Below are 13,445 nucleotides of genomic sequence, written 5' to 3'. Positions count from 1 at the left end.
GGTATGTTTGGGCATATTTAGGGGTCCGTTGCAAAAAGAGTTAAATGCAAGTTGAAAAATCAATCACAATTCCCAAATGCACACTGTTGATTGTTAGGAAATCCAGTTATGCATGATCAGAGATGCGATTGATTGCTAATCTTTCTGCAGCAGGCCCCTGTTCAGTAAAGTGAATAGTAAAAATTAGCTTGTATTGATTTCATACATGGCAAGTTTTATGCAGTGAGACCAGGAAAAGGGTTTCACGAAACCATAATTAGGTTTATGAAGGACACGAGCATCACATAGTCCTGTTGTTTACCAACAGAAGCTTTGTGGATAATTTCTGGTAATGGTGTCCAATGTGACCAAGTACATATTTTATTTTACCTATTCGTATACATGTACAGCTCTTGCATTGATACAATAATGTCCAAGTGGGCTATGCTAATTTGAATTTGAATCAAATTTTACTATTTATGTTACCATAATAAAGTAGCAGGATGCCTGTGAATTTAAGAGAATATCTGAAATATGTTTTATATTCTACATTCTCACGTTTCTTATTTTTCTTCAAATCCATACGGTTTTAGTTTTTTGTCATTTCTAACAACTATCTTCCACCACACAATGTTATTAACAAACTACATTGGTTCAGTTACAATTTTATCATTAAAACATGATTTCTTTATTAAAAACACAATTTCTTTATTAAAAACATCTTCCCCACATAGAATCCCTGAGGCACATGACAAAAAGGGATAATTTCTATCTCTATGACATCCTTTATTTCCTTCTACCCAAAATAACACTGAATAAAACATCAGGTTCCAATAAGAAAAGAGAGGCAATTTAAATTTAAATTGATTCAATAAGAACTTATTCTAGAATAAATCAAACAGGAACATTAATCTTGAGCCTCTCCTGTAATTTAAAGGCAATTTCTGTTTTGGAAGACCCTAAACATAGTTTGTGAGTTTCTTGGTTTGAACTGATTAGAAGCATAAATAAACTTCTGTTATATATCATTAAATAAATAAAAGATATTGCCCTTGGCAAGTGGAACAATTCCAAGACATTTGCCCTGTTGACAATTGATCAGATGAAAAATCGGCATGTTTAGCCAAACAAAACCCAAAACTAAAAAATGAAATAAAACCCTAACCTTACTCTTTACCCTATTCTGAACAAAAAACAACATCTACATACAATCCTAACTCTACCCTATGCCCTCTGAGATATTAAGACCGGAGCATATATCACAAGAGCAAATGTTAATGTTCTTTAATGTCATTAAGAGTTCTGTTTGCTAAAGAGAATGTGTGAATAGCTGTGGAATCACATCCAGAGACAGGTTAGGGTCAAATTACCTGACAGATGTGAAAGTTGACAATTACAGAATGCACTCAGAAATACATGGAAGTTTTACTTCAATCATGATTAGAATAACACTTATTAAGCATTTAAGTCGGGCAATATGACACCACTAACCAATTACAGATCAGCAGTACTATTCGTTGTAACAAATTGTTATTGTACTTATTGTATAAATATAAAGAAGGCAATGGAATGTCATGTGTAAAATAATCATCAAAATGTACTCTAAATCTATAGAAAAATTAAATTATTCTAGTTCCTGTTCCTTTGCTATCCGTACAAAAAGAGCTGTAACTCATCCCCCTTCCCTCTGCTTCTACCATCTCCTGGAAAACTCCTCCTGACTAAACCATTGATACACTTACTCCAAGTGTGGGGTAAGAAATGATGAACATCTATACCACTGGGATAGTACTTGCGTCACTTTGCATTGATCATTGACCTTTCGTGGGGTAAGGGTTGTGTCAATCACTCTGACCCTTGCCCCAAATTCACAATTGCTACACAACATTCCATTAAAGACGTGTGCTGTTGCCCAGGAGCCAATGCATAAAATTACACATTATATGATTAACAATTGATGGCCATTTCTTGAGAAAATGAGTCGCCCCAAATTTCCCATTCGATGAAATTGAACTAACTGTAATTCTAAGAAAATATTCATCAATTGCACATTTTCCATTTGTGTCCTTGCTTAACAATTTTCATTTTTATAAAGGCATATTTAAAAAAACTAATGAAAATAAACATAATTGAGAAAAGTTAGCACAAGAAAGGGTCACAGGTTGATTGTAAGATCATGCATAATTCATGATCAACTTTGTGAAACAAAACCCTGGTCACCACATACAGTTTTGAAACATTAGTATTGTGTTGAGTTATGTGACTGCGCCCCTTTCTGTGCTGGGCATACAGATGAGAAGTAATGCATGATATCGCAGTGCATATCCTAGATGAGGGGCTGTAACAAGGAGCTTAGTGATTGATCATAAAGTTGATTTGTATGCTTGATTGTGCACAATGATAAATGTAATCAATCGTAAAACTCAGCCCTATAATCAAACACTAAGCTTTGTAATACAGGGCCCAATGGGCTGTCCAGTATAGCTTTACAATCAACTGGTTTATGTTCTATTTTACATAATCCAAAATTCTTCCTTTATTTTTTCAACAAAGTGAACTTTGAGTTTTATGTAACCCCTATAAAATTTGGACAAGTATTGCTTGCTAACAACAATAATTTCAATGACGAAAGATCAGTTTCAACTTGAGCTGATGCAACAAAAGAGGATCTAGAACCGAGTTCAATAGTAAAAGAATCATGTTCCAGTCGTTTGTACTATATATTGATCCCTTTATGAAATAGCTGCCTGATGTCTTATCCAAATACAGTCTAACTACCTACAAAAACTAACTACAAAACCTATCAAAGAGTATGAGTGATTTCATTAATTTGTAGCCCAGCTTGTGCGAGTTTGGGAATTGTTGCTCCTGAATTTCCACTGTTTGATATACTAAAGAACTATAACGGAACGTTATCCTTTAATAACATCCCCCTCCCATAAGAAGAAAATCTCTATTTTCCATTTTAGGAAATCATTTCAAACAGATCAGGGGGCACCTAGTTAGCTTATGTTTCAGGGACAAAGTAAGAATCACACAAATTGGTCACCAACTTGATGGAATCACCCACAAGCAGCTATAAAGTTAGGGTCATCCACCCTTGGTAGATTTGGTCTGTCGTTGCCTCCAGTGTCTGACAAGTTTCTTGATGGGCTCTACCACTGCGTTTGGATTGCGATATAACATACGATGGTCTGCTCCATTTATTAGAAGGTGCTTGGCTGATGGGTGTATTGAAGAGACAAGCTTTTGAGTTGCCTTGGCCCATACCTAAGGGAAGATAATGGATATTCTTTTCGTAAAGTGTTGAATGACAATGCGATGCAATTTCAGTATTCATGATAGAGACAAATGGCTGAATGGCGCCAGCTGGAGACTCGTTTCATATTTACAAGGTACAACATTACATGTTCAGTATCTTATTGGATATCAGGATGTTGGAAATTCAAAATGTAATTCAATGAAAAGGGAATACTGGACATTAATCTAATACTAAGGAGGATTATTAAAATGATAGTGCACTCCACAAATTTGACCAAACTCATGAAGTTCTCAATTATCCAAAATTCTAGACTCCTAGCGGGTCTTGTGATGTTTAACCCAACAAAACACCATGTATCATGCTCATACATTTATGTTTCAAAGTGATTGTACAACTAAATATAGGGTTTTAAAAATAGACTGCAGAACGTAGGTCTACATGAAACAAAATGAAATTAAATATTAAGATTGACTGAACAATTGACTAGTAAAACAAGACAAGGAGAGTGCTATCTACACATATTTTCCTTATTTGTCTGAGGAAAAAGAGCCTTTGATTACATTTATTCTGTATAACATCACTTGACCAGTCAGGTACTCATACTCACCTGCTCGACGGCAGTGTCCTTGATACAAAGGGGCACGTGATCAACCTGGGTGTTCTTATGAAAATCTATCACCATTTTTTTCATTTTGTTGTAAATGGTGGTTATCACACCAATCAACGAACCGTTGAATAGTTGAAAAGAGTCGGCATTATCATTTGATCGGATATACCCCGTTATGACTGTGTCGTCCACGTATTTTATCATTACACAATTGTCACCTGCGCAGACACAGTCATTTGTATAATGGACTGCTGTCCTCTGCACAACAAGAAGTCTTGCACTATCATTATAAGTTGTGGGTGCATGTTCAAACTGATCAATTTTCTCGTAAGCAAATGTGGTATGAGAGTGTTGAATGCACTAAAAAAATCTATAAATAATGGTCGAGTGTATGCTTTCGTATTATCTAAGTGGTCATATAAACGGTGCAAAAATACCAATATTGCATCTTCTACCCCCCTATTAGTTAAGTAAATATGTAATTAGGAATGAAAGATGACCCCAAGCTAGTTTTCCTCACTTGGACACCTGCATCTGGACCTCTCACTTGGCAACCCCCTTTTAATACCGCCTCTTTGATGCCCCTCTTTTGCTACCCACCCTGCATTTTCTCCCATCATCGTCATCATCATAAAATATAGCTACTAAAAATACCTGGAATGAAGAAGTTTGCCAGGCCAACAGAATATTATTTTGCACAGCATTAAGTGGACTGCAACAAAGAAAAGTATATTTCAAGTATTTCAGACAGTTGGCAACTGGAAACCTTCATTCCTTTTGCTATAACCTATCGAGTTCTTCCAAGTTTGTGCCGTCTTCATCAATTAAACTCCAGTCCTCGTCCTTCACTGCTCCTGTCGTCGTTGTCGCCCCATTGTTCCCGCTCTTGTCATCACCTCATCGATACAGTCCTTGTCATCACCTCATTGATCCATTCCTCATCATTGCCATCATCGTTCAAGACGTCATTGAATCGTCCCTGTTGTCATCGCCCCCATCAGGAAAGTCCCTGTCAGCAACTGAACTGTTTTATAAACTTGCGATCGCATATGTAAGTGGCCACTTAATTTCTACTAACATTTTCTCCATTTACTAATTCCTCTCCTCCCCATCTCCCAAACATTTCCTGGTAAATAAGTTATTTGAACATTCATTTTAGTTAGGTTTGGATAATATGTCTTATAGTATATGCAGTGAGAAGATAGAAGAAATATAATAGTCATTCGTTGTTATAAGTTTTGTTTGATTCTGTGACAGTTTTGAGGTCAGAGAATTAATTAAACGCATATGACACCTTATTTCTATTGTGTTCCAGTGCTTATGTTTGTTGCTGCCTTAATATTTTAATATTGTTTAGAAGTTTTATATAGAAGTTACTTATCAGTTACTCTATTTTGTGCTTGCAAGAAGGTATACAAGTTGCTCTGCCCCTCTCTCTCTTTGTCTCTTCCCTTCAACTTTTGATATTAGTGTATTGACTGTTATATTTCAAACATGGCATCAGTAAAGGCAATTGTGTTTTTTAGTTACGTGATTACATGTAATTAGTAAATGCATGAATATTTAGAAACAGATGCGAACCAGAAGAATTCATAGTTATGTTTTTATTACTTCCCTCTATATACATTGTGACAATTTTTGAGCTTTCTGTTCAGATTTTTGGGGAAGGAATGATATCTGATTTCATCAGTGTTCAGTGAATTAATGAATGAGTTGCTTGAGTGTATGATGCTTTAGGCACTTCCCTTCAATTTTTGATATTAGTGTATTGACTGTAATATTTCAAACATGGCATCAGTAAAGGCAGATTGTGTTTTTTAGTTAGGTGATTACATGTAAGTCCCACAACCACCGAAGATAGTCTAAGGGAATTTTTAGAAACTGTAGGGGACATTTCCCACATCCAGTTTGGGAGGGACTCCTTAACTGGTGAATTGACTGGTAATGCACACTGCACATTAAGGCACTGTAGTGAAGCTGCTAAAGCAATATAAAACTAAACCATGTAAGACCAGTTAGGTTTAAAATCGGAAACAGTCAATTCCTAACAGCCTTTTCAGCTATCAAACTACATGTGTTCATTCAGGGTCATAAGTTTGAAATCTCCGCTTTCGTAGTAAACAATCTTGTGGGAGTAGACATGATTTTGGGCAACAATTCCCTTTCTGATTTAGATGGTACACTACATTTTAGGAATCATGTATTCAAGATTAAATCTAAGGTCTCATGACCATTGACCCTGGCACTTCTAAATTTGTGACAATACATGGCCTTCCAGATAATACAGCCAAAACTCAGACCATTACTCAAACGCCACTTTAGTTGTCCCTCTTCTCGGGTGAGCCCAAACCCAAAGGTGGGCATTGTGGAAAGAATTGTGGGGCAAAATCGCTGGTAAGGTAAGTTAGAAGGTCACTGAGAGAAGCAGGCCAAATTGTCTTAAGTACAGGATAGATTCCTCTTTCGAACAAATCCGTGACAAAGTGGAAGGTTTTTATGGAACCGTGGAGTCGGGCTGTATTGCTGCAGCAACTCTACTCCGCCAGGCAAGGGTTGGATGAATCAATCACTGCTTACAGCACGCGCCTCCAGTTGGCCATTGATAGGGTAAAACGGAAGGGTATTTCCCAACCACAAACGAAGGAAGACCTCTGCTTAAGGGCGGGCAGTAGGTCTAACTTCCTCTAAAAAGGCTGAGCGTACCAGCCCCCTTCCAATAGAGTACTAAATAAGATGATAGGTAGGGCAACCAAATCTGTAGCTAGGGTATGGTAGTGATTGTAAATGTTTGATTGATTCCATGAGTGAAAGTGAGAGATGATATTTAGCATTCCTTTGTATCTATTGTTTATCTATTGATTTAGACAATTACATGGTATTAGATTTAATTCCTTATCCTGGAATTTCATTTCCACCTATATTAGTATTAAACAGTGTAGGAGTATATTTCTCTCTCTTAAAGTTCTACATTAATATTTGGCTGAACATTGCCTACCAATTATTGAACAGTAATAACTTGACCATTAAGATGACCACTACAACATCCCAATTGAATATGCCACGACATACACTATGACAGACAGACTTTCAATATAGACTCAACTGACCCGGAACAATACCAGACAATACTCTGATCTTTCTATCGCACATTGCAGGGACAGGCTAGACTATGGATAGACGGACTGATTTTTAATTCATATGACGACTTGAAAGACGGGTTTGTAAGGTTTAGCACAGCTTAGTCTTCATACAGCCATGTGAGGGACTTTAACACAATGACGATGACTGATGGGGAGAGCGCAGAGGTGTATCTCCAGCGACTTCGACAGACTGCGTGTTATATCAATTATGGTGAGACACAGATTTTAAACACAGATTGCTTGACTCTCTGCCTATTGAATGCCGCGCTACAATATTGATGTCTGCCCCAGCCTCTGACATAACTTCTGACGAAATAGCAGCTAAGGCGCAGCTATTTCTTGACTTAAGAAAGGACTCGACTCCACAAAGAAAAGAGCTGACCTTTTCTGGCCAAGCAGAAATTGATCTTCTCAGGGAGGAGATCAATTTAATGAAAATGACCGACACACCAATAATGACAGAGACCACACTGACAATCTCTGACACCACGACCAAGCAACCTTAATAAGAGTATATAAAACGACAAGACCAAAGTCGTGATCGGTATCGCGACTATCAGTATCATGATACTAGACGCGGTAGGAGCCAATACTGCCATCACCATGACTTTACTGGCCGGCGACCCAGACTGAAATGTGACTATTGTCGCATTCCAGGACATGTCTGGTGGGAATGTCGACTACAACTTAGGGAGATGGAGACACAGCCACGACATGAATACAATGGGCAGCAACAACAATACTACAGACAACGGACGGGCTACAGCCAACAGCAACAGGATTTTAGGACGGGAAGGAGTCAACAACGCTTATCTTCCTTCCCGATCTAAAAATCAGACCAAGCCTGACAGTGACTTGACTTCGACTCATTTAGGAACTGAGGATGTAGAACTTAAGTTGACAGATAGAAACTTTGTGAAAGGTCGCTTACCAAATGGCAAGAATGTGTTCATCTTGTTGATAGTGGAGCAACCAAGAATATAATCTCCGCTAATTATTTTCAATCATCTTCCTACCTTTCTAGCCTCCCTAAACAGAAAGTAAGACCAGTTAGGTTTAAAATCGGAAACAGTCAATTCCTAACAGCCTTTTCAGCTATCAAACTACATGTGTTCATTCAGGGTCATAAGTTTGAAATCTCCGCTTTCGTAGTAAACAATCTTGTGGGAGTAGACATGATTTTGGGCAACAATTCCCTTTCTGATTTAGATGGTACACTACATTTTAGGAATCATGTATTCAAGATTAAATCTAAGGTCTCATGACCATTGACCCTGGCACTTCTAAATTTGTGACAATACATGGCAAAGCCCCACCCCACTTGTGCAATTCTGATGTCATATTGACAGCATGAACAGTTACCTAGGCATGCACTGTCCATCTACATACAATGACAGTCAAGTTAGTTAAGGGACAAACACAGCTACTTGTAACCAATTCAACAGACAAGCCAGTCCATTTGGCAAAGGGTAGACTTATTGTTTTTTTTTAGACACTAGCGATCTTATAAATGTGACCCATGACTTGCCAATTGATGACATTAACATGACTTTAAACTCTATGGACAATTTGAATGTGACACAGATGAATTCAAACACAGAGGCAGTTAGAATCAATAACTTGGAGAGATACCCCCATCTTGACCCCAATAATCCCATTGTTGACATGACAGAAGAAGAGATAATAAAGAAACACATTCTGTCTCAAGATGAAAGGTAGGAAATAGTTCTCATTTTGATGCATACTAGAGATGCATTTTCTCTCTATGGCGAATTATCTAGTTGTCCAAATTTTTGAGGTAGATATTGAACTGACTGACAATGAACCATCTTTTGATAGGAGGGTGTGATGGATACCAAGAGGCTTTGAAACAGCTAGAGGACAGATTTGGGGATCCAAATACAATAAGTGTCTCCTACACAAAGACACTGACTTCATGGCCAAAGATTTAAAGCTGCGATGCCAATGGATTGAGGGACTATGCAGATTTTCTTCAAAAAGTTGTGGCAGCTAAAAGAGTCCGCAAATTGGGAATTCTGGATTACCCTCAAGAAAATGTGAAGCTAGTGGCGAAATTACCAGCCTACGGTATTTAGAAGGAAAGTGGCATGATGAAATCGATAGATGGCATTCTCATAAAGGGCCACAAAGCTTCCCTTCGTTCACAGACTTCGCCGAGTTCGTTATGAGAGCTGCAAGCAAGGCAAACATCCCTTAGTTGGAGCCATTATCTAAGGAGACAAAGCCGAGCTTCCAAACGAATCAAAGGAGTGTGAAAGCAAGGACCTTTGTTACAAACGGACAAGAAAAGGAATCAAGCAACAGTCCAGGGTATCGTCTAAGCATAGGCATGGCTTCTTCTCAATGTGCCCTTTTTGCGAGAGAGATCATCACATTGAAGATTGTGATCATTTCGCAAAAAACTCTATCCAGGTGAGAAAGGCTTTCTTCAGGAAGAAAATGATATGTCTTGGGTGTGGCGGAACAGACGATCACTTTGTCAAAAATAGTCAGCAGTGAAAGTCATGCAAACTATGTGGGAAAATGCCTCCACTACGACCAAACCAAACCAGACAAAGCTGAACTGCAGGAAGGAACATCAAATTGCACATTTGTGTGTCTGACCAGGATGGGAGGGATCACAGCATGATTGTTCCAGTTTGGGTAAGGCATATGGGTCGACCATCAGAGGACACGTTAGAATATGCCAATCTTGATGACCAGTCGAACGTGAGTTTTGTCTCCAAACGCCTCTGCAAGAAGATATTCCACTAGGTTTCTCATTTCGTACTCTAGCATTTTCTTAATCTCTTTCTACATGAAATCCCATAGGGCAGGTTATGTGTTAAAGTGATTGGTTAACATTGGTTTGACTTTTAAAAAATCTGAGCTAGAAGGTCACACTTGTCACCTGTGTCTGCGATATGTTACAAAAATGAAGCCCAGAAAAAATTGCATTCGAAAATAATTATTTAGTGCTTCAAAAATTGAAATATAAAGTGACCGGAAACACCATCTTAATTTCATCCCATACACTTATGTGTACTATTGAGGTGTCTATAAGACACCTATTTACAAAATCGGGGTTTGCCTTGTAGTTTTAGCTTTTCATTCTCAATTATGGTTGTTTTCAGGGTTTATTAGTTCTCATACATGCACTTGTACACATTTTTCATCATGGTTTGAGAATTTTTTAAATCGGCTGCCCACAAAGTTAAACAATACCTTTAATGTCTATAGGTACAGAAAGCTAATTCAATAGAGCAAACCTTACATGTACGTCCATCCTTTATTGTTATGATTTGTATAGGAATTGTCAAGCTCATTGTTTTGTTATGAGTAGAGCACTTATCTTTCTATGTTATTGTTATGTTATATATTCGGATTGATTTGGAGATCATATTTACTTTTTAAGACCTTATTGGTGTTACATGCATACCGATAGTTATTTGTGTCATTTATTCAGATACAATTAGTAGAATGATTGAGTTCTTTGATAATATTTATGTTCCTTGGTAGTATAGTGGAGATATATGTTTCTTGGTAGTATAGTTAAATTTGATTTTATAGGAGTTACACCATATCCTAATACATGTTAAGTATTTGAGTCCTGATAGTAGTTCCTCTATATTTCTAGTCATTGTTACTTATACAGTTTCATCTTTAGATTGTTTCACTGGTAGACTTTAACCATTTTGTGGATTGTCTGGATGTGTAAGTCAAAATGCATATGTAAGAGTTAAATATTCATCCCAAATTTGTAGAAGTTGACCATGGTATACATCACTAGACCATGCATATATTCAGGCAGTGATACAAACACATTACACTTTTATAACAATACCTTATCCAAATGTAAACACCATCTTCAGTGACAAACAATAGATTCCTCAGATTAATCTTCCTTCCTTTATTAGTTCGTCTCGATCCTTTATTTATTACTCTTTGTTACCTGCATCTTACAGACCTGTCCTTTGTAATATTAAGTAGTCTACACATGTGCAGTTTCTACAGATAGCTACAAAGGGGTAAACACATCCCCTCATATTATAAAATAGGGGGGCTTGATATTCTCTGAGTTCTTTCCTTAGTCTTCGGACTACACTCCACCAGCTTGCGCTCCTGCCCTTTGAGGCCTTGATAGGGGAGTGCCCGAGTTCTCAACAAGCGACTGTTCATTTATATATATATGTCTGTGTGAATAAATATCATCTGAACTTTATATACTTTGAATTGGAGTCTCTTATTGAAGTCTTATCACTAGCTAACACTCATCCATATATCTACCACGCTACATCTTAAGAGTGTTACATTGGTGGCAGCGTAAAGTGGAGTACGCCATCCCGCTCGAACATACATCGTGTTCATCAGTGTTTTTATTACTCGATTGCTCCTGACATTTTGCTGTTCCTGACATTTTGATATCGATTTTGCATATTACTTTGGAGTTCTTCGTCATTGGACGACTAACTATATCACTACAGAGTTTATATACAACTATTCAACTTTCTATATACTTATATACATATCTTCGAGATTCCAATCACTTCTTTTGAAAATCTTTACCGTGCGGGTTTCAACTACATGTACTTTGATATATAACTCTTCATATTTGTTTCTCCGTTTTTATTACTTCTATCCTGGACCTGTGCATCGATCCTGATATAGCGACATTCCCTAGGTTGTCCGGGAATTCCAGTTTCCAGTTTTGTCATCGCCGAGGTCTTCAGCGTCATCGCCTTGTTCATCCTTACCATCATCGTCATCATTTATCAATTATCTCTTCGTCAACGACAACGTTTTGGCATTGGACTGTGACCTGATCTGCTTCCTCGTTACCCTAATTCTGACGTCTATATACTGATATATTTGAACTCAGACTAATATCTTGAACATATTTTTTTTTTTAACGTTAGCTGGTCCTCCTCTGAAGACAAAACCTTAAAATGATCAACTTGTATATCAATTTTAATTTGTTTAATTATCACTGTCAATATTTTGGATTTCACTCGCATTTATTTCACAACATAATCACACATTCTTGAATTGGAGAAGTATATGATGTATATACATACATCTTGCTTATTTTCTTTAACTAATTGTATAGATATTGAGTTTATTCATCACTTCCCAATGGTTGGATTACAGATTTATTTCATTTTGCTTCAGTATTTTGGAATGATTTTGTTTGTTAATTTTTCAAATTTTTTTTCTTGTTATGTTTCATACTCATTGATACATTGTTTTTATTTAGATTGCTATGTACAATATCATACCTCGAATTAACATCGTCGCTCTTTAATTCATTTTACCCAAACTTCTATATGAGTTTTGATTGAACGTATCTTATAACTCTATATTTTTTCAATATAATGTAATCATTGTTTTATTTCATCTGGTTCTTTGTGACCGTTGTTGATATAGCATAAATGATAGCATACATCTTAGGCTAGTTTAGATTCGCTCTTTTCAGTATAATTTCTTTTTCATTTCTGTGTTTTTGACTGTCAGATTTTATTTCCTTTAAATAGCTTTCGAATTTTGTTTTTAAGAGCACACTGTATGTTTTATATTGCATAGTGACTTTGTTGATAACTTTGTGTTGTTATTTGCTCATATACGTCACGTTTGTAGGTTTCCGAATTAAGACCGTTCAAAATGATATTGAAATTTAATGTAAACCAGTTGGTCAATTCTAATTGCTACTTGAAGCATTGATTAATGAGATGCGATTCCGGTCCACATTATGTAAATTTGTTTTTCTAGTCATAACTTACATTCATACATATTTTTGTTGTACATGTATGTATAGTGGATGCTGTGATTCACTTAGGCTATGTATGTATTATTTTTCAGAGTAATTCTTTATATATTCGGAAACGAGGACGTTTCTTTTCAGAAGGTGTATCTAATGTAAGAGTAAAATATTCATCTCAAATTTGTAGAAGTTGACCACAGTATACATCACTAGACCATGCATATATTCAGGCAGTGATACAAACACATTACACTTTGATAACAATACCTTATCCAAATGTAAACACCAAATGTAAACAATTACAAGTAAGTAACTAGTCTGCAGAATTTGCCATAGTATGTCATGGAGTGTGTGTGTGGGGTTGGGATTTTTAAAGATTTATTTCTTGTCTATCTGTATATTATGTACTGTATATATTTATCATTATAATTTGTATGTATTTTAATTAACAGGGCCGAATTGTAAACCAACTTTTTATCTTTGTTAATGTTTTTATCGTGTATAGCTGAATTTGTTACCCTGTATTAAAGATGTAAAATAAATAAACCACTTCATCCGATACTCGGATATCCACAAGGAATCAGACAGCACAAACTACTGCCAAGATTTTATTCGATCACTTTCTTGTTCATTATGGATTCCCTGAATGACTACAAGTAGAAATTGACACAGGGTACCCACAGGGCAATGGGAGTTGCG

The 13,445-nt window shown here is 36.7% G+C and overlaps 1 protein-coding gene across 1 annotated transcript in view; it reads right to left on the bottom strand.

Moving 5' to 3' along the window:
* Positions 1–2,504: 2,504 nt before the first annotated feature.
* LOC121426449 overlaps positions 2,505–13,445 on the bottom strand; it is a 34,680-nt gene continuing 23,739 nt past the window's right edge. The window contains exon 12 of the mRNA XM_041622756.1: positions 2,505–3,249. Within this exon, the coding sequence (XP_041478690.1) occupies positions 3,070–3,249 (180 nt within the window). The 3' untranslated portion in view covers positions 2,505–3,069. The remainder of the gene's footprint in view (positions 3,250–13,445) is intronic.

Source organism: Lytechinus variegatus, chromosome 1, assembly GCF_018143015.1.
Source record: "Lytechinus variegatus isolate NC3 chromosome 1, Lvar_3.0, whole genome shotgun sequence".
NCBI classification, from domain to species: domain Eukaryota; kingdom Metazoa; phylum Echinodermata; class Echinoidea; order Temnopleuroida; family Toxopneustidae; genus Lytechinus; species Lytechinus variegatus.
The sequence above is the reverse complement of the archived record's forward strand: the minus strand, read 5'-3'. Positions and strand labels throughout refer to the sequence as shown.